The 21,320-nt window shown below is 48.1% G+C and overlaps 2 protein-coding genes across 2 annotated transcripts; both read left to right on the top strand.

The window, feature by feature from the left end:
* Nucleotides 1-2,699: 2,699 nt before the first annotated feature.
* Nucleotides 2,700-4,044, top strand: LOC147961403 (uncharacterized). The gene is made up of 2 exons (XM_087533793.1): nucleotides 2,700-3,514; nucleotides 3,570-4,044. Exons 1-2 carry the CDS (start codon nucleotides 2,700-2,702, stop codon nucleotides 4,042-4,044), a joined length of 1,290 nt encoding a protein of 429 aa, XP_087389919.1.
* A 7,411-nt stretch (nucleotides 4,045-11,455) lies between these two features.
* On the top strand, nucleotides 11,456-12,397 carry LOC147961402 (uncharacterized). The gene has a single exon (XM_087533792.1). The coding sequence runs from the start codon at nucleotides 11,456-11,458 to the stop codon at nucleotides 12,395-12,397; it is 942 nt and encodes a 313-aa protein (XP_087389918.1).
* Nucleotides 12,398-21,320: the final 8,923 nt, after the last annotated feature.

Raw genomic sequence — 21,320 nt, 5'->3', positions numbered from 1 at the left:
GACACAACCTCTTCTGCTGCCTCCCTACCCGCGTTCCGTGGAGCACACTCCCATCACTATCGAGTGTATGTTTCCTCCTTTCTTTATCTCTTCCCTGTCTCTCTCATTTCCCTATTTGTTCTGCCCACATTTCTTCTTTCCCCGGGGCCAACTCGAACGACATCGTTCGTTGGGGCAGATCCCAAGGTGTACTCTATGGGAGTCGTTCGGTTTCCTTCAATAGTTCGGTCTGGGTTTCCTCCTTTCCACATTGCTCTGGGTTCTGCATGCCCACCAGAGTACCGAACGACTCGTTCGGTCTGGGTTTCCTTCCATAGAGTACACCTTGGGATCGCCGTCCTAGAGTTTTCTTCCATAGAGTACATCTTGGGACCGCCCTAATCCGTAGCTCTTTCCTGACTCTTGCATTGATCGTTCGGAAGGTCACGTCCGGATAAGTATTGTGTTCGGATTTTATTCAGTGTCCGTACCGGAAAACTGATCTTTGCTAACGATCGGTATAGACATGCTAAGACCGACCGCTCCCGATTTCTACGCACCACACGCGCGGTCGATCGATCCATGGCTTCGCCGCCGCAGCCAGCAGAAAGCGGCGCCCGAGCACCTGCGCCAGCAGCGGAGTCGGTCGACATCCTCGGGAAGATATTCCTCCTCCTCGACTCCCCCGCCGACCTCGCACGCGCCTGCGCGGCGAGCCCCCTCTTCCGCCGCGTCATCACCGACCAGGGCTTCCTCCGACGATTCCGCGCCCTCCACCAGCCGCCCCTCCTCGGCATCTGCAACCACGCCTTCCTTCCTGCTGAGCCGCCGCATCCCTCCGCCGCCGTGGCCCGCAAGTTCGTCGACGACTCCGGCGCCATCGACTTCAAATGCAAATCCTTCTTCCCAGCCGGCCTCGGCCCATGGAATTTCTGCGAGTCACGCGACGGCCGTGCTCTCCTCACCGGTAAAATCCAGCCGGGAGGCTGCTGCGGAAGCCACTGCTCCTTGTGCAGGCCCCTCGCCGTCTGCGACCCCCTCCACCGCCGGTACGTCGTGCTGCCTGCCATCCCAGACGACCTAGCCGCGTTGGTCGACCATGGGACACACCTCGACGACTTCAAGCCCTTCCTCGCTCCACACGCCCGGGATGAGCCGGACGGGTTCTTCTCTGCTAATCCTCCCAGTGACCACGATGATGGCGGCGGCGAAAAGGATGCATTAATGCAACCATCATACAGAGTGATGTGCCTGGTGCAGTGTGCAGGCAAGCTGTCCCTCTTCGCCTTCTCTTCCAGCGGCGCCGCCACAGGACGACCATGGCGGGCAGTCAAGTGCGACGACTGGAACGCTTTGGGCCAAAACCCTCACCATCCATACAGCAGGTCGGTCCTACGGCACAACTACGTGCACGGCCGGTTCTATTGGACAATCTACCCCGGGGCCAAGAAGATCCTCGTGATCGACGCACGGTGCAGCACGCCGGAGCTCTCCATCATAGACTCTCCGCCTGATTCCTACTGTTTCGGCAAGACCTTCGTCGAGGCAACTGGCGAACAAGAGAGACTCGCGATGGTCACGATCTGCAAGCACGACGATAAGCACCAAGTGGTCCACCTCCGGTATGCCGTCTTGCGGGAGGAAGGCTGGGATCAGTGGGAATCGGAGGCCATCGTCTACCTGCCCTTGCGTTACAATTACTACCGTTTCGTTGGGGTGGCCGGGGGTTACCTGCTGCTGGAAGGGACACCGGAAGACTGGGATTTGTACACCGTGTCCAGGCCGCATATGGTGTGCTTCTCGCTTGATCTCCACACGCTGCAGCTCGAGAGATTCTGTGGGAGTAAGTACCCACTTGAAAACATCAATTTCTACACCGGGTGCCCACGGTACTTGTCGCCACCAACTGTTTGAAGCCTAGGAGATCTTGTCTTGCGTACGTTACGGCCACATGTTGATCAAACATTAATATGTATATGGATGCTGCCAGATATATGATGCATGTGTTGTTTTTTAAGTGTGTCATGTCATTGAGTTCAAATTAAGAACACAAGCCCCCTGTGTCATTCTGGTGACGGCTTGACTCCAGTGGTGACCCAAAACCTGCCACCTCACCCCTCTCCCATCCTTTCACCTCACAACTGCCTAAGAATACCATCAAGCAAAATCTGCATGGACAACGACTACTATGGATTGAATTTTGCAAGACATTTGTGTATTGGTTATAGTAACTAATATGGCATCTGTGTGGATTTTCCTACAGAAGTAACTTATGGGCTGAGATTGAGGGCTAGGGCAAAAATCAATATGGGACGACAGTGGAAATTAGTGGGGTGGGTCAGTGGGGGGGGGGAGGACACGTAAGTTTTAACTTTCTGTCCATAAGCATAGCAATTTTGCATCAGTTGCATTGCACCCGTGGGTACCAGTCACTACTAACTAGAATCAGAAATTTTATCGAGTGTGCCGATTTATTTCCCCGTTGTAATTTATCAGACACTAGGGATACCCGTAATTCGCAAAAAAAGTAAAAAAGACTTTGGGAATATTTGGATGGTCACATCCGGATACGAATTATGCCCGGATTTTATTTCTGGTCGTGTCTGATCTCTCGTACGTAAGCTGGCCAATTGATCTTTTGCTAATCTCATACAAGTATGGTCGGCACGTACCGATCTCTTCCCAGTTTTACGCACCCCGGCCGCGTGATCGATCGACCCATGGCTTCGCGGCCGCAGCCAGCAGAACGGCGCGTCCGAGCTCCAGCGCCAGCGGCGGACTCCGACGACATCCTCAGGAAGATATTCCTCCTCCTAGACTCGCCCGCCGACCTTGCACGCGCCTGCGCGGCGAGCCCCGCCTTCCGTCGCATCATCACCGACCAGAGCTTCGTCCGCCGCTTCCGTGCCCTCCACCCGCCGCCCCTCCTCGGCATCAGCGCCGACATCTTCCTACCTGCCGAGCCGCCGCATCCCTCCGCCGCTGCGGCCCGCAAGTTTGTCGAGGACGCCGGAGCCATCGATTTCACGTGCATGTCCTTCCTCCCTGCCCACGGCGGCCCATGGGATTTCTGGGAGTCCCGCGACGGCCGTGCTCTCTACACCGGTCAAATCCAGCGGGGAAGCTGCTGCGGAAGGCATCGCTCGCTGGGCCGGCCCGTCGCCGTTTGCGACCCCCTCCATCGGCGGTGCCTCGTGCTGCCTGCCATCCCCAAGGACGTAGCCGCGTTGGTCAACCATGGAAAGCGCCTCGACGACTTCAAGCCCTTCATCGCTCCACCCGCGGGAGATGAGCACGACTCGTACTTCTCCGCTCATCCTACCAGTGACGGCGGCGAGGACGATGACAAGGACGGCGATCCAGATGATGGATTATTGGCACCATCATTCAGAGTGATGTGCTTGGTGCAGTGTGCAGGCAACTTATTCCTCTTTGCCTTCTCTACCAGCGGTGCCGCTGCAGGACGACCATGGCGTGCCGTCATGTTCGATGGCTGGGGTGCTTTGGGCAACGACCCACCCTATCCATACAGGCCGTTCCTACCACACAACTTCGTGCATGGGCGGTTCTATTTGCCAATCTGCCCTGAGAAAGAAGATCCTCGTCATCGACGTGAGGGCGAGCACCCCGGGGTTCTCCATCAAAGACTTCCCACCTCGTGACAGCGACTCGCCCGTGACCTTCGTGGAGGCCGCTGGAGATCAAGAGCGGCTCGCGATGATCACCATTGGTAAGCACAATGACAGGTACCATGTGTACCACCTCCAGTATGCCGTCTTGCAGGAAGATGACGGCGATCGGTGGGAACCAAAGGCAGACATCTACCTGCCCGTGCATTACCATTACTACCGATTCATCGGGGTGGCTGGGGGGTACCTGCTGCTGGAGGGGGCGCCGGAAGGTAGAGAGGAGGATTACGACTTGTCTAGGCCGGACATGGTGTGCTTCTCGTTGGATCTCCGCACGCTACAGCTCGAGCGGTTCTGTGGGAGGAAGTACTCATTTTTAGATTTCAGTTTCTATGCAGGATGCCCACCGTACTTGTCATCGCCAACTGTTTGTTGAAGCCTTGGGCTCTTGTGTTGCTTAGTTTATGAGTGCATTTTGCATGACATCAACGTATATGGATGTTGCAAGATATATGATGTGTGCGTGTGTTGTTTCTAACTTTTGTCATGGCATTTTTCATTGCTGGGATTGATAGCATCGGCGCGACGAGGCCGTTTTGGTGGCGACGGTCGCTCTGTTGTCAACGCACCCTAGTGGCTCGCGTGGAATTTGAACGACCGAAGCGGCACCCCCTGGACTTGTGAGGCTGCAGCATGGGTGACCTTGTGAGTCATGATTGGCATGGTAGGTGTACATGTGTAAGGGTGGTTTGAAGTGGGGGCATCCACGTGCTTAGTGCTTGTCGTTGGTGTCAGTGACTGGTAAGGGTTCGACACTGGTCGAGAGGTGTGATGATACGAGTGAAAGCCCTATGCTAGCTATTGTTGGCACCAACGATGGCGGCACCGTAAGGAATTGTTCCCTCTTCAAAGGCATTCGTCGTGTAGCTTTCATGCCCTGTCAAGCCTAGCTAGGCTCCCGTGTCACAGATCGGTCGACAATTATGTCTTGATTTCATTCCGTTAATGAAGGTGTTGTATTGGAGTCAATGGTCATTTGTTTGTTGGTTGATGTTGGTTGGTTGCCATCTCGGCTGGGGCATGGATGGCCAAATTGATGCCCGTGGTAATTGTTGTAGTGGTTGAGGGGTGGTCTCTACTCTTGGTTATCTTTTTCACGTGTTGAATTCTATCAAGGTTGAGTGAAAGTGTATGATGAGGGTCGTGTCTTTGTGTGGTCTCGGCTAGCATGCCATTTGGCTGCAATCACAACCTTGGTTCAGTTGTGCCCTTGGGCGACATGGGCCGCTGAATTTTAGCACCTTGCTATTTGGGCTTAGGACACATAGAGAGGGTGTTTGGTAAGCCAAAGTGTAAATGCCAAGTAAAAGCCTTTCAACTGCGTCGACAACACATGAGGTGTTGTTCTGTCGTCTAACATGTGTGTTACCCTTTGAATAGGGCAGCGGCATGTGGTGTCATTGTCAGGGCTTGGCTGACCACCTCCTTTCAATAACTCGGACAATGCAAATGTTGTGATATGTGCTTCGTGCTGCCATTTTTCTTCCAATCCTTTAGTGGTAATTGTACTTGTAGGGATCACCCGAAGACTCCCTAGCTTGTTGTTACTCTTATTTATTTCCTTTTTTATGTTGTTGTATGTGTTTATTATGTCTACCTCATTATATGAATTCCTTCGTTTAGTTGAAATGATTTAGATCGTCTTATCTGCCAGTTCTTGCACCGCTGCCGTTACCTTGCCATGATTCCTCGACGAAGCAAGGTCAGGTCGCCGTGTCTTCTCCACCACGGCACCACCACGCCATGCCTCCTCCCCCACGGGCTGCCCGTTCCTGTAGAGGAGGCGTCTTCGTCGGCCACCACCTTGCCAGTCTAGCGGGTCCTGTCCAGGTTGCTTGCTGGCCGCGTTGGAGGCCTGACTGGAGCATGTGTGTCGCTGCTAGCCTGTACGTGCTGGCTGGAACCTGCTGTAACTGCTCGCTGCTCTAATTTCTATCTCTAACAGTAGGTGCTCACTGAAGAAGATAGCATATGGCTCAAAATACTAGTGCCACACATAGACACACTACAAGCTTTGATATGTATGCATGTATCTGCTTCTGCAGTCACGAGAGAATATGAACGCTTCATTTTTTCTGAGGATGCGAATGCCTCTTCCTGTAATCAAAATACAGATTGGATAGATGTAACATGTATTGATGTACAGTTCTGTTGATATGGAAAATGATCAAAATTTCGACAGTTATAATCATCTCAGCAAGATGTGGAGCGTCGGGAGATGAGAAAAAATTGGACGAGGCAGCGGCGGGAGAACCGGCAGCATGTGCACAGGAGGCACGACGAGGCGGCGGTGTGACGGGAAAGTGGCACGGTGAGATGATGGCGCTCCGGGCAGGAGGCACAGCGAGGCGGTGGTGCGACGGGAAAGAGGCACGGTGAGATGACGGCGCTCCGGGCAGGAGGCACGGCGAGGCGGCGGCGCACTGATTCGTTTGTCTATCCGCATCATGTGGTTTTGATCGTTTCGATCGACCAGGAGCCAGGTGAAACGATGGATGGGCAATTTCCTCCTAAACAATATGTCATATGGGCCCGTACGTGGAGAAGTAGCAAAAAGGTAGATTTGTGCTATTTTGTACAGCTACCAATTAAAGGTGTGCTATTTTATCTAATAAAAAAAGTGTGCTATTGAAGCAAAGTCTCAGAAAAGGTGTGCTATTTTATCAAATTGCTCAAAATCTGAACAAGTTAGCCCCTTTGTAAGGGAAATCAGGCCAAAATCCATATGAGTAACAAAAGGGAAAGAAAAGATGAGAAAATTAGCAGTTTGTTTGGCCATATCTGTTTTGGACAAAAGTGTCTCGCTACATCTGGATAATTCTTATGAGCGGTTGTATACGTGGCCACTGAAAATAGTGGGATGGGTCAGTCGCCAGCCATTTTTCCAGCAAGTATACCATTTTTGTTGATGAAATTGGTGTGTGGAGAAGCACAAGGCGGAGCTGCTTCTACTTTTAATCACATTGGCTCTCCTGGTTCAGATCTTCTTGCATCGATATGGAGCACTGATCTCCACTCCTAAAGAGGGGTTGTAGCGTCGTTTCACCTCCCACTAGCCCTATATTACATGAATGTCTTACAGGCGACTTTTCGCTCAAGCATAGCCAATTCGGACGGCCCATTTGATGCATGTGTTAACTCAATCAAACCATTATTTTCCCAAAACAACGTCATGCATTTTAGGTGATGTACCAAATCAAATCATCTTAATTAAGAAATAAAAGAACATCTTAAAAATTAAGGGACATTTAAATCAGAAAACAAACCAGTCATGTAAGGAAGCAAACAAATTAGTCACGTCAAAAAGCAAACAAATTGATCACGTTAAGAATAAGAGGAAAGAAACCAACACCCACGTAAAAAAAAATATCTTGCTTTGAAGGTGTTCGTATAGGAGATCGAACTGATGTAGCTTTATTTGACTTCAATTTCGTTACTTTGTTGCCATCACTAGAGATGCAACTCGAAGGCTTCTGTGGCAGGGGGCTAAAAGTATGGCTAAGGTGGTGGGAATAATATTTGGGCAATGACGTTGCCGGGGTTCCCCGACAAGGAGACTAGTAATGTACTCGTTGTTGCAATTTCTTTCCTCATTCTGCATTGTCAGATTCGCTTGAAAGATTGATTTCCCTTTCAATGATGTGATCCTCGTGGACAGTTGTACTTTGATGTAATTGACAAGGTTATGCTCAAATTGGTTTTATGTAGTGTTGCGATTTCTAGGCATAATAGTCATTGCCACATAGTTTTTTTTGTCTTTGAACCATGCAGGAGAGCTACGTGTATATCCATTAAAATGTTGATACGACACTGGAAGGAAGCACGACCCCATTCAAATGGCACGATGAAAACTAAAGCGACCTACAGATTACACCTTAAGACTCCGCGAACCACAAACCAAATATGACCAAAACAAACCCAACCTATTCTAGGACACTAGTACATCACAAGGCATGGAAGTAAGAATCATCTGCAACAAGAGCATAAACACCAACTAGCTACAACACGGCCCGAACTCGACCACCATGACGACAACGATTATATGAACTCAACTACCGTAGAAGCATGGGGTAGGGCTTAGAAGGTTTCAACTTTTGCTACATTGAGTCAATCCATAGTCTGAATAATTATTATTTTGATAATTATGGTTTGAATAAGTTTTGAGATATTTGAATTTAGGTACTGGTTGCATGAGCTGGGAGGGGCCAATCATGACCACATGATCGGATAATAATGTTTATTCCATTGCGATACAGTTAAATTTCAATGGTTTATTTGTTATGTCACTACTTATATTTTTCTTTGGAAAAGAGGCTATTGCCCAGCTTTAAAGATGAAGCTCTTACGAAGTCTTACAATGCATAACAAAGTTCAATACAAGATCCAAATGATCCACTCCCTCTGTTCATTATTATAAGATGTTCTGGGTATTTCAATATGGACTACATATGGGCTGAAATAAGTGAATAAACACACTAAAATATGTCTACATACATCTGATTTAGAAAAAAGTTAGAACATTTTATAATAATGAACGGATGCATTAATAAAGACTGGTCAAGAGCAAAACATAGGGACATACACGCCACATCAAACTAGCCACAAAAATGAAGACGCCTGACGTCGACCGGTGATGAACAGGCCACAATTGGTTGTGTTGGTCTGCTCCAATGGCCGTCCTGGGAGCTGTGGCCCATGCACCAAGACTGGTGATGAGAAACTCAAGGCGCGGTGCATCCTTTCACTTTCTAGTAAATGGAATCCACAGCTGCAAGAAGATAATGCATTTGCCCACCTACAGCTGGTTGCATCTTGGACGACTCTATGTGCGAGGATCAAGGATGCAACTAAAGAAGATGACACTACTTATCTTAATCCGAAGAAATTCAAACTCAAATTTGGATTAGGAATAGGAATACAATCACTAACTGTTCAGTAATATTTTGGTAACCATGGTAACCGTCATAAAATAGATGTTCATTTGATAACCAACACATTGAATTGACCTTGCGCAGATGTGAAACAAAAATAGTCTAAATGTTTCGGTAAATGAATCGCATCGGGCGACCGATCATGTGAGACAACGACGACACAACCTCTTCTGCTGCCTCCCTACCCGCGTTCCGTGGAGCACACTCCCATCACTATCGAGTGTATGTTTCCTCCTTTCTTTATCTCTTCCCTGTCTCTCTCATTTCCCTATTTGTTCTGCCCACATTTCTTCTTTCCCCGGGGACAACTCGAACGACATCGTTCGTTGGGGCAGATCCCAAGGTGTACTCTATGGGAGTCGTTCGGTTTCCTTCAATAGTTCGGTCTGGGTTTCCTCCTTTCCACATTGCTCTGGGTTCTGCATGCCCACCAGAGTACCGAACGACTCGTTCGGTCTGGGTTTCCTTCCATAGAGTACACCTTGGGATCGCCGTCCTAGAGTTTTCTTCCATAGAGTACATCTTGGGACCGCCCTAATCCGTAGCTCTTTCCTGACTCTTGCATTGATCGTTTGGAAGGTCACGTCCGGATAAGTATTGTGTTCGGATTTTATTCAGTGTCCGTACCGGAAAACTGATCTTTGCTAACGATCGGTATAGACATGCTAAGACCGACCGCTCCCGATTTCTACGCACCACACGCGCGGTCGATCGATCCATGGCTTCGCCGCCGCAGCCAGCAGAAAGCGGCGCCCGAGCACCTGCGCCAGCAGCGGAGTCGGTCGACATCCTCGGGAAGATATTCCTCCTCCTCGACTCCCCCGCCGACCTCGCACGCGCCTGCGCGGCGAGCCCCCTCTTCCGCCGCGTCATCACCGACCAGGGCTTCCTCCGACGATTCCGCGCCCTCCACCAGCCGCCCCTCCTCGGCATCTGCAACCACGCCTTCCTTCCTGCTGAGCCGCCGCATCCCTCCGCCGCCGTGGCCCGCAAGTTCGTCGACGACTCCGGCGCCATCGACTTCAAATGCAAATCCTTCTTCCCAGCCGGCCTCGGCCCATGGAATTTCTGCGAGTCACGCGACGGCCGTGCTCTCCTCACCGGTAAAATCCAGCCGGGAGGCTGCTGCGGAAGCCACTGCTCCTTGTGCAGGCCCCTCGCCGTCTGCGACCCCCTCCACCGCCGGTACGTCGTGCTGCCTGCCATCCCAGACGACCTAGCCGCGTTGGTCGACCATGGGACACACCTCGACGACTTCAAGCCCTTCCTCGCTCCACACGCCCGGGATGAGCCGGACGGGTTCTTCTCTGCTAATCCTCCCAGTGACCACGATGATGGCGGCGGCGAAAAGGATGCATTAATGCAACCATCATACAGAGTGATGTGCCTGGTGCAGTGTGCAGGCAAGCTGTCCCTCTTCGCCTTCTCTTCCAGCGGCGCCGCCACAGGACGACCATGGCGGGCAGTCAAGTGCGACGACTGGAACGCTTTGGGCCAAAACCCTCACCATCCATACAGCAGGTCGGTCCTACGGCACAACTACGTGCACGGCCGGTTCTATTGGACAATCTACCCCGGGGCCAAGAAGATCCTCGTGATCGACGCACGGTGCAGCACGCCGGAGCTCTCCATCATAGACTCTCCGCCTGATTCCTACTGTTTCGGCAAGACCTTCGTCGAGGCAACTGGCGAACAAGAGAGACTCGCGATGGTCACGATCTGCAAGCACGACGATAAGCACCAAGTGGTCCACCTCCGGTATGCCGTCTTGCGGGAGGAAGGCTGGGATCAGTGGGAATCGGAGGCCATCGTCTACCTGCCCTTGCGTTACAATTACTACCGTTTCGTTGGGGTGGCCGGGGGTTACCTGCTGCTGGAAGGGACACCGGAAGACTGGGATTTGTACACCGTGTCCAGGCCGCATATGGTGTGCTTCTCGCTTGATCTCCACACGCTGCAGCTCGAGAGATTCTGTGGGAGTAAGTACCCACTTGAAAACATCAATTTCTACACCGGGTGCCCACGGTACTTGTCGCCACCAACTGTTTGAAGCCTAGGAGATCTTGTCTTGCGTACGTTACGGCCACATGTTGATCAAACATTAATATGTATATGGATGCTGCCAGATATATGATGCATGTGTTGTTTTTTAAGTGTGTCATGTCATTGAGTTCAAATTAAGAACACAAGCCCCCTGTGTCATTCTGGTGACGGCTTGACTCCAGTGGTGACCCAAAACCTGCCACCTCACCCCTCTCCCATCCTTTCACCTCACAACTGCCTAAGAATACCATCAAGCAAAATCTGCATGGACAACGACTACTATGGATTGAATTTTGCAAGACATTTGTGTATTGGTTATAGTAACTAATATGGCATCTGTGTGGATTTTCCTACAGAAGTAACTTATGGGCTGAGATTGAGGGCTAGGGCAAAAATCAATATGGGACGACAGTGGAAATTAGTGGGGTGGGTCAGTGGGGGGGGGGAGGACACGTAAGTTTTAACTTTCTGTCCATAAGCATAGCAATTTTGCATCAGTTGCATTGCACCCGTGGGTACCAGTCACTACTAACTAGAATCAGAAATTTTATCGAGTGTGCCGATTTATTTCCCCGTTGTAATTTATCAGACACTAGGGATACCCGTAATTCGCAAAAAAAGTAAAAAAGACTTTGGGAATATTTGGATGGTCACATCCGGATACGAATTATGCCCGGATTTTATTTCTGGTCGTGTCTGATCTCTCGTACGTAAGCTGGCCAATTGATCTTTTGCTAATCTCATACAAGTATGGTCGGCACGTACCGATCTCTTCCCAGTTTTACGCACCCCGGCCGCGTGATCGATCGACCCATGGCTTCGCGGCCGCAGCCAGCAGAACGGCGCGTCCGAGCTCCAGCGCCAGCGGCGGACTCCGACGACATCCTCAGGAAGATATTCCTCCTCCTAGACTCGCCCGCCGACCTTGCACGCGCCTGCGCGGCGAGCCCCGCCTTCCGTCGCATCATCACCGACCAGAGCTTCGTCCGCCGCTTCCGTGCCCTCCACCCGCCGCCCCTCCTCGGCATCAGCGCCGACATCTTCCTACCTGCCGAGCCGCCGCATCCCTCCGCCGCTGCGGCCCGCAAGTTTGTCGAGGACGCCGGAGCCATCGATTTCACGTGCATGTCCTTCCTCCCTGCCCACGGCGGCCCATGGGATTTCTGGGAGTCCCGCGACGGCCGTGCTCTCTACACCGGTCAAATCCAGCGGGGAAGCTGCTGCGGAAGGCATCGCTCGCTGGGCCGGCCCGTCGCCGTTTGCGACCCCCTCCATCGGCGGTGCCTCGTGCTGCCTGCCATCCCCAAGGACGTAGCCGCGTTGGTCAACCATGGAAAGCGCCTCGACGACTTCAAGCCCTTCATCGCTCCACCCGCGGGAGATGAGCACGACTCGTACTTCTCCGCTCATCCTACCAGTGACGGCGGCGAGGACGATGACAAGGACGGCGATCCAGATGATGGATTATTGGCACCATCATTCAGAGTGATGTGCTTGGTGCAGTGTGCAGGCAACTTATTCCTCTTTGCCTTCTCTACCAGCGGTGCCGCTGCAGGACGACCATGGCGTGCCGTCATGTTCGATGGCTGGGGTGCTTTGGGCAACGACCCACCCTATCCATACAGGCCGTTCCTACCACACAACTTCGTGCATGGGCGGTTCTATTTGCCAATCTGCCCTGAGAAAGAAGATCCTCGTCATCGACGTGAGGGCGAGCACCCCGGGGTTCTCCATCAAAGACTTCCCACCTCGTGACAGCGACTCGCCCGTGACCTTCGTGGAGGCCGCTGGAGATCAAGAGCGGCTCGCGATGATCACCATTGGTAAGCACAATGACAGGTACCATGTGTACCACCTCCAGTATGCCGTCTTGCAGGAAGATGACGGCGATCGGTGGGAACCAAAGGCAGACATCTACCTGCCCGTGCATTACCATTACTACCGATTCATCGGGGTGGCTGGGGGGTACCTGCTGCTGGAGGGGGCGCCGGAAGGTAGAGAGGAGGATTACGACTTGTCTAGGCCGGACATGGTGTGCTTCTCGTTGGATCTCCGCACGCTACAGCTCGAGCGGTTCTGTGGGAGGAAGTACTCATTTTTAGATTTCAGTTTCTATGCAGGATGCCCACCGTACTTGTCATCGCCAACTGTTTGTTGAAGCCTTGGGCTCTTGTGTTGCTTAGTTTATGAGTGCATTTTGCATGACATCAACGTATATGGATGTTGCAAGATATATGATGTGTGCGTGTGTTGTTTCTAACTTTTGTCATGGCATTTTTCATTGCTGGGATTGATAGCATCGGCGCGACGAGGCCGTTTTGGTGGCGACGGTCGCTCTGTTGTCAACGCACCCTAGTGGCTCGCGTGGAATTTGAACGACCGAAGCGGCACCCCCTGGACTTGTGAGGCTGCAGCATGGGTGACCTTGTGAGTCATGATTGGCATGGTAGGTGTACATGTGTAAGGGTGGTTTGAAGTGGGGGCATCCACGTGCTTAGTGCTTGTCGTTGGTGTCAGTGACTGGTAAGGGTTCGACACTGGTCGAGAGGTGTGATGATACGAGTGAAAGCCCTATGCTAGCTATTGTTGGCACCAACGATGGCGGCACCGTAAGGAATTGTTCCCTCTTCAAAGGCATTCGTCGTGTAGCTTTCATGCCCTGTCAAGCCTAGCTAGGCTCCCGTGTCACAGATCGGTCGACAATTATGTCTTGATTTCATTCCGTTAATGAAGGTGTTGTATTGGAGTCAATGGTCATTTGTTTGTTGGTTGATGTTGGTTGGTTGCCATCTCGGCTGGGGCATGGATGGCCAAATTGATGCCCGTGGTAATTGTTGTAGTGGTTGAGGGGTGGTCTCTACTCTTGGTTATCTTTTTCACGTGTTGAATTCTATCAAGGTTGAGTGAAAGTGTATGATGAGGGTCGTGTCTTTGTGTGGTCTCGGCTAGCATGCCATTTGGCTGCAATCACAACCTTGGTTCAGTTGTGCCCTTGGGCGACATGGGCCGCTGAATTTTAGCACCTTGCTATTTGGGCTTAGGACACATAGAGAGGGTGTTTGGTAAGCCAAAGTGTAAATGCCAAGTAAAAGCCTTTCAACTGCGTCGACAACACATGAGGTGTTGTTCTGTCGTCTAACATGTGTGTTACCCTTTGAATAGGGCAGCGGCATGTGGTGTCATTGTCAGGGCTTGGCTGACCACCTCCTTTCAATAACTCGGACAATGCAAATGTTGTGATATGTGCTTCGTGCTGCCATTTTTCTTCCAATCCTTTAGTGGTAATTGTACTTGTAGGGATCACCCGAAGACTCCCTAGCTTGTTGTTACTCTTATTTATTTCCTTTTTTATGTTGTTGTATGTGTTTATTATGTCTACCTCATTATATGAATTCCTTCGTTTAGTTGAAATGATTTAGATCGTCTTATCTCCATCACATTATATGTCTCAAAAAATTGTAAGCATGTTTTAGATATTTGATGTGGCCATGTAGTTGACCCGGTTAATTATGCAGACTCTCCTTTGTGTGGTCATTTTTGTTTGTCTGCAACATCGTGCTAGGTCTCAGGATCAAGAGGCAGCTTAGATAAAAGGCACAAATGTTAAATTAATAAAGCCAACATCGGCCGACTAGTCTTACAAACTAGGGAAAAAACAAAATATAGATTTGAATAAGAAGTTCAAAAGCTCTGAAAGCAACGATCACATGGACATCCAATACGCTAAGCTAAGAAACGTCAAGGTGGAGCACTTCTATTGGCGATGTGGATGCCCTTGATCTTGCGAAGCATGGCATCAGCTGATTCAGAGTCCTTCCTCTTCCCTAGAGGGCCCCATTGCTGAAAATGATAGATCGTATAAAAATATAATCAGCTGGCTAGTTAGAAAACTCCTTTCAGTATATAGAAAGTTTGTTGCGGCAGTTCCATAGTGCCCATTCCATAGCCGAAAAAGTGTGCCAAGCTAGTATACGCTCATGTCCCCACGGGTTCTTTAGGAGAAGAGGAACATCGTGAAATGAATTCGGATCCAAAAAGACGATAAAGCATTCCCTAACACAACCCCAAAGGAACCTGGCAAGGGAGCACTAGAAGAGAATATGATCAACATTCTCATGGATCCCGCATAAAGCACACATCCCCTCCTTAGGTCCCTTGCTTTTCTAGATACTGATAATAGAGGGAAGTCGGTCTGTGCAGCTTCCCAGAGAAAGATACTGACTTTCACGTAATTCTCAAAACCCAAAGGGCTTAGGCATAACGGATACAGGGGGGTTAGTTTAGAATACATGGATTTAGCTGAAAAGGAGCCAGAAGGATACATGGTCCAGGTTATCAAGTTCTTCTCGAGCGGCAGATTTACTTGAGTGACAAGGAGTTGCGACGCATCCCATGATGCTAACTCGGTTACAAACACATTGTGTAAGAATGCAATATTACATTGTCCTGAGGTTAGAGCGTCTTTAAAAAAGATATCTGGCTTGGACATAATGACCAAAAGATCTGGGAACAAGGCGTATAGAGGCGTATTATAGATTCAGTTTGAGAGCCAAAACTTGGTATCAACCCCATTGCACATGAAGAACATGACTCCCAAATTGAAGATGTCTCTACATTTTTGGAGCATGTTCCAAAACTAGGAGCTCTTCAACGAGCAGCTAAAGAAAGAGGAATTTGGAAAATATTTGACTTTTAGTATAAGCACCCAAAGGCTATCATTGTTTTGAGAAATTTTCCAGGATCGGGCCAGGTTCATAGTTATGGAATTAGTAATACCCAAGTCACGTTCAGATTTGGGTTACACAAGTCCTCCCATCGAATCATCTGGTACTTGCAACTAGTGGCATCATCTTCCTAGAAGAATCTCGCACTGCCTTTGTCAAACTTAGCATGAACCCCATCACCTAGAAGAAAGAGATCCATAGGGAAAATAGGGACCGATGATAACCACACATTAGGGAGGATGAGCCTCACCTCGAGGACAAAAGTTTTCCTTTTGAAGGGTCGGCCCTTTTGTATATCTTACAGACTGTGAAATCCCAATCCGATTCGGGGAGCAATTTGTTAGAATAAGGGAGCCCCAAGCCTGAAATTGGGAACTCGGGGTGCTCACCATCATGTGATGTAGACTTAAGTGATTGGTTCATGTGTGAGTGTGTAGCAGCACTGCCATTATTATTTTCATGAAACAATGACAATTAAGTACTCCCTCCATCTCAAAATAAGTGTCATTTATTTAATACAAGTTGTACCAAATCAACTACATTTATTTTGGGACAAAGGGAATATTTGACAACGAATATGGTTGAAAATAGACATGGGAAAACAAACTTGGAGTTAAGCTCGTCAAAATGTCTCCCAAAAATAGACTTGAAACCAATACTCAAATCAAATTTCTGCATGCATCTTTTAGAATTGCAAGTTTCAAGCGTACACATGCCACAACTCTATTGCGATGCGAATTTGCATAGGATCTTCAGAATGTATGGAAAGTTACATTCGCACACCTGCTGCATTCAGACTTTATTTAAGGTGAGTTTGAATAGGAACTTTCAGCTTGGAAAGAGTCAATTACACTGGTGATGCTAGAACTTGGCGCAAATGTTTACTTCGATGCTAGAAGTTACTGCATATATCAAAGTGGTGCAAGAACTTTGCATGGTCATGCAAATACAATGCTAATCACCTAGTGTATTCATAGTCAAGGACAACAACACGCCACTTGGCATGATTAAGATACTTTTTCCAGATGAACCTGATGAAGGTAACAACTGTTGAAGGGTTGTTAGTCAGCATGGTATTTGATACGTCTCCGTCGTATCTATAATTTTTGATTGTTCCATGCCAATATTCTATAACTTTCATATACTTTTGGCAACTTTCTATACTATTTTTGGGACTAACATATTGATCCAGTGCCCAGTGTCAGTTCCTGTTTGTTGCATGTTTTTTGTTTCGCAGAATATCCATATCAAACGGAGTCCAAACGGGATAAAAACTGACGGAGATTTTTTTTTGGAATATATATGATTTTTGGGAAGAAAATCCACGCGAGACGGTGCCCGAAGTGGCCACGAGGCAGGGGGGGCGCGCCCCTGACCCTCGTGGGCCACCCGTAAGGCGGTTGATGCCCTTCTTTCGCCGCAAGAAAGCTAATATCCGGATAGAGATTGTGTTAAAATTTCAGCCCATTCGGAGTTACGAATCTCCGGAAATATAAGAAACGGTGAAAGGGAAGAATCTGAGAACGCAGAAACAAAGAGAGACAGATCCAATCTCGGAGGGGCTCTCGCCCCTCCCGTGCCATGGAGGCCATGGACCAGAGGGGAAACCCTTCTCCCATCTAGGGAGAAGGTCAAGTAAGAAGAAGAAGGGGGGCTCTCTCCCCCTCGCTTCCGGTGGCGCCGGAGTGCCACCGGGGGCCATCATCATCACCGCGATCTACACCAACACCTTCGCCATCTTCACCAACATCTTCATCACCTTCCCCCTTCTATCTACAGCGGTCCACTCTCCCGCAACCCGTTGTACCCCCTACTTAAACATGGTGCTTTATGCTTCATATTATTATCCAATGATGTGTTGCCATCCTATGATGTTTGAGTAGATTTTCGTTGTCCTATCGGTGGTTGATGAATTGCTATGATTGATTTAATTTGCTTGTGGTTATGTTGTTGTCCTTTGGTGCCCATCATATGATTGCGCGCGTGGATCACACCCTAGGGTTAGTTGTATGTTGATAGGGCTATGTATTGGAGGGCAAGAGTGACAGAAGCTTCAACCTAGCATAGAAATTGATGCATACGGGATTGAAGGGGGACCAATATATCTTAATGCTATGGTTGGGTTTTACCTTAATGAACGTTAGTAGTTGCGGATGCTTGCTAATAATTCCAATCATAAGTGCATAGAATTACAAGTCGGGGATGACATGCTAGCAGTGGCCTCTCCCACATAATACTTGCTATCGGTCTAGTAAAGTAGTCAATTGCTTAGGGACAATTTCGCAACTCCTACCACCACTTTTCCACACTCGCTATATTTACTTTATTGCTTCTTAATCTAAACAGCCCCTACCTTTTATTTACGTACTCTTTATTATCTTGCAAACCTATCCAACAACACCTACAAAGTACTTCTAGTTTCATACTTGTTCTAGGTAAAGCGAACGTCAAGCGTGCGTAGAGTCGTATCGGTGGTCGATAGAACTTGAGGGATTATTTGTTCTACCTTTAGCTCATTGTTGGGTTCGACACTCTTACTTATCGAAAACTGTTGCGATCCCCTATACTTGTGGGTTATCAGTATCAATTCTAATACTGCCCTTGCTGATATGAAAAAGGCGGTCTGAATGATTGTTGTCCACACTCTCGGGGAATTGGACACGGACTTTGCCGACCAAAATATTGTGAAGATTGACATGGCGAACATTTCTTCGTTGAGATTGACGGCACACCGGCTCAATCGAAGTCTGAAAGGAATCATGTGCAATGGGTGTTGATGACAACAAGGGACCTAACAATGTTGATGTTGGGTTCACATGACATGTTTCATAACCATGGGAATTGTTGTGCTTTTTCTTGCATTCAAGGGGAAACTTGAGAACTGTCTTAGAGCATTCTCCAATGGATTTATCGGCCAACGAAGTAATAGTCTGTGAAGCATCAACTTGAACTTTATTCTTAACCTTTGACATCCTTCCATGTAGCAACGATGAGGAGGGAAATATAATCGGGGCGAAGGCACGGTGGGGAGGGCGAAGCGACGCAGACCCTAACCGCCTGCGGGCCAGGCTTGACGTGTGGCGCGTGATGGGAGATGGACGCCCCCATGTCCCCACGTCGCCTCGGCAACTGCCCCGGCTGACAAAAGCCTGGCATACGCCGCAGGGCCATCATTGCTCCGCCACGCACCCATCTTTTGCCCTTTCCTTCACAAGCAAGTTCGCACCTCGCCCGCCGGATTTTTTGCGGGAGGATAAGAATAAGTAAGTTAGGAAGGTGTATTTATAGTGTAAAAAATGTTCCTGCCATTCAACAAACTAATTTTTCATTACAAATATTGTAACACGTTTCACAAAATGTACGTGACATTTTTCTAAAAAAATATGCAATGTCATTACAAGAAATATATCAACTTGTGACCTTGACTATTGGTCACTGAAAGATCATTGTTTTTCATTTGCGACTTTTTTTGACCAAAAACAGAAGGTCAAAAGCTGGCGGTCGTAAACTGAAATTAACGACCTTCTCTCTGAGAAGGTCGTGAACGTTTACGACCAAAATATGTCTACTGTTTTGTTTTGGTCACTAGCAGCCTCCCCAGGCCACGTAGGCATCCGACATGGCAATATGATGTGGCACAAGAATCATCCCGGTCCAATTCGGTGTTTATATGGGCCGAGCCCATTAATTCAGCCTTTCTATATATTTTTTCGTGTCAATTTTTGGTCGATTTCATGGGCCTAGCCCAACATTATAGCCTTTTTATCTTTGGGTCGTAGCCTTTGTTTCTCTTTTTTTAATGCTTGCCAATTGTCAAATTCTCGTAAGTGGGTCCCAAATGTGACGTTCTAGTTTGTGGGACCCTACTGTCAAGGTCATGTTCTTTCATATTTTAATATGCAAATACTGAAAACAGACACAATATTTCAAATAATAGCAGGAAGCAATCTGCTACATCATATAACATACATAAAAATGTGATCAACATCAAGTTTACAATTAGATAACACATATACAGCCCAAGTGTATCAGCCCAAGTCTATCACAGGAGCCCTACAAGTTCTGCTACATCATATAACACACAAATAGGATTAGCTCCCAGAACTAGCACACGTACAAGTTCTGCTACAAGGAGTTCGTTACTCCCAGAACTAGCTCAATGAGGTAAAACTATGCTTCATCCAACTTCTTTGTCTTGAATGAAATGCCAGCATCTGCACATTGTAGAACAAAATGTTTAGGGACAAAATAAAAGTAAATCGAACAGCAAAGTATCAAAAAAACCAAAGTATTAAAAATTGTAGTAATTTACTCGTAGTTGGCAAGTACACAATACCATGGTTTTAATATAAAATACAGAGCAAGTGTTTGGCTACAACATAGAATGCTGTAAAATTTGTTTTAGAATCCAGGCATGTCAAATTTTAAGCACCAGCAGAATAGATCTAACAAACCAGACCATGATCATCATGCGCATCAGGATTTATGGTTCTAGCAAAACAGTAAAGAGATGGACATACACGCATCAAGCATACCAGCTACTACATCACCATTCTCGTGACCACAGACATCACCATTCACTAATAATTCCCATTGGGAGATCAAACTATGCATCCAACAAGCTACAACAACAGGGAATGCATAAAAATTTATGACCCGAGATGACGAATCAACTGGGTACATCTCAGTTTGAACAACCACGGCGAGACAACAACCGCATACTAATGCGGCGAATCAAATCTGCACGCAGGAGCAGCGCCGTTCGTGGCATCCACATGAGGTCGCGCAACATCAAGAACATGGCGCATGACAGCAACAGACCTAGAGATCTAGGACGGAGGGAGGGGGGAGCTTACACTTGCGGATGCGGCCGGGTAGAGGTGGAAGCTGCGGCGGCCGCAACGGATGCAGAATTGAAGAGGGTCCTCATGTAGCAGTAGCCGCAGCAGCATGAAGAATTGAAGACCGACCAATAGAGCCTGCAATGCAAACAGAGAGGCATGAGGAAAATGAATCCAATCACATCAAATCAAATCGAGCTGCTGCACCTTGACCTTGAGGAAAACAAACCTCATCTCATGTCATCTCAGGGAAGAATAAGAAGAAAAATATATGGCTGCTGCTCCATGACCATGACCTTGAATTGTTGCTGCTGCACCAGATCGAGGAAGAAGAAGACCTGCAAAAAAAAGCAATAACTAGCAATGCACAAGCATGAATTCATGGAAGGACGGATGCAAGGCCAAACATCCAGCATACTATTTCTTAATGCCCCAACTACTTAAAAAACCATGGTAGTTCTAACCATATTAAATTAAAGGACAAAGTGAAGTCATGATATTGAGAGTTCTATCTTATAAAGCTTTCTGTTTAGCATATCCTAAATCACAGTCTATCTACCAATATATGAACTCTTTAGTTTTCAGAACCGAGGCTCACATATTTGGGCTGATTTGTACACTGTAATTTCAGTAATTTTTTTACTTGAGACAAACTAAATGCTAACATCGGTGACAACAAGACTTGAACAGAAATAGCTATTGAAGAAACACGTTTATAAGATAGAATGAAAAATGATTTACACCACAACATATAGTTCACATGTACTGGAGCTAGAGACTACACAACACACATAATCACACATATGCAAACAGGGTACTACTCCATGGTTCAGGTTACACTAATAAACAAAATTATACAAGCGACTAGACTAGTATCACAGATCTACAGAGTAGTACTAAACAACTAAAAATAAGTAGTAGAAGTAACTAGTACAGGGAGCAAGTACTCCTTTCATTTACTTTAAACTGAGACAACTGAAAAGGAGTACTCCTTTCATTTAATTTACTTTAAACTGAGATGAGACTACTAAAAAGGAGTACTCCTCTCTTGCGAAGTTGATGTAAATGAAATCCAGGAGTATGTGAGAATATGGCCATCTTTATTTCTTTCTG

This window comes from Triticum urartu, chromosome 7A, assembly GCF_056163025.1.
Source record: "Triticum urartu cultivar PI428250 chromosome 7A, HENAU_Tu73, whole genome shotgun sequence".
Classification (NCBI taxonomy): domain Eukaryota; kingdom Viridiplantae; phylum Streptophyta; class Magnoliopsida; order Poales; family Poaceae; genus Triticum; species Triticum urartu.
Note: the sequence above shows the minus strand (reverse complement) of the source record. Positions and strands in the feature narration are given on the sequence as shown.

Bases quoted from the DNA above. Each gene is read 5' to 3' on its own strand.
- LOC147961402 (XM_087533792.1), top strand. From the start codon at position 11,456: ATGGCTTCGCGGCCGCAGCCAGCAGAACGGCGCGTCCGAGCTCCAGCG.
- LOC147961403 (XM_087533793.1), top strand. From the start codon at position 2,700: ATGGCTTCGCGGCCGCAGCCAGCAGAACGGCGCGTCCGAGCTCCAGCG. The intron at 3,515-3,569 runs GTTCCTACCACA...ATCTGCCCTGAG, and splicing joins CCACCCTATCCATACAGGCC to AAAGAAGATCCTCGTCATCG.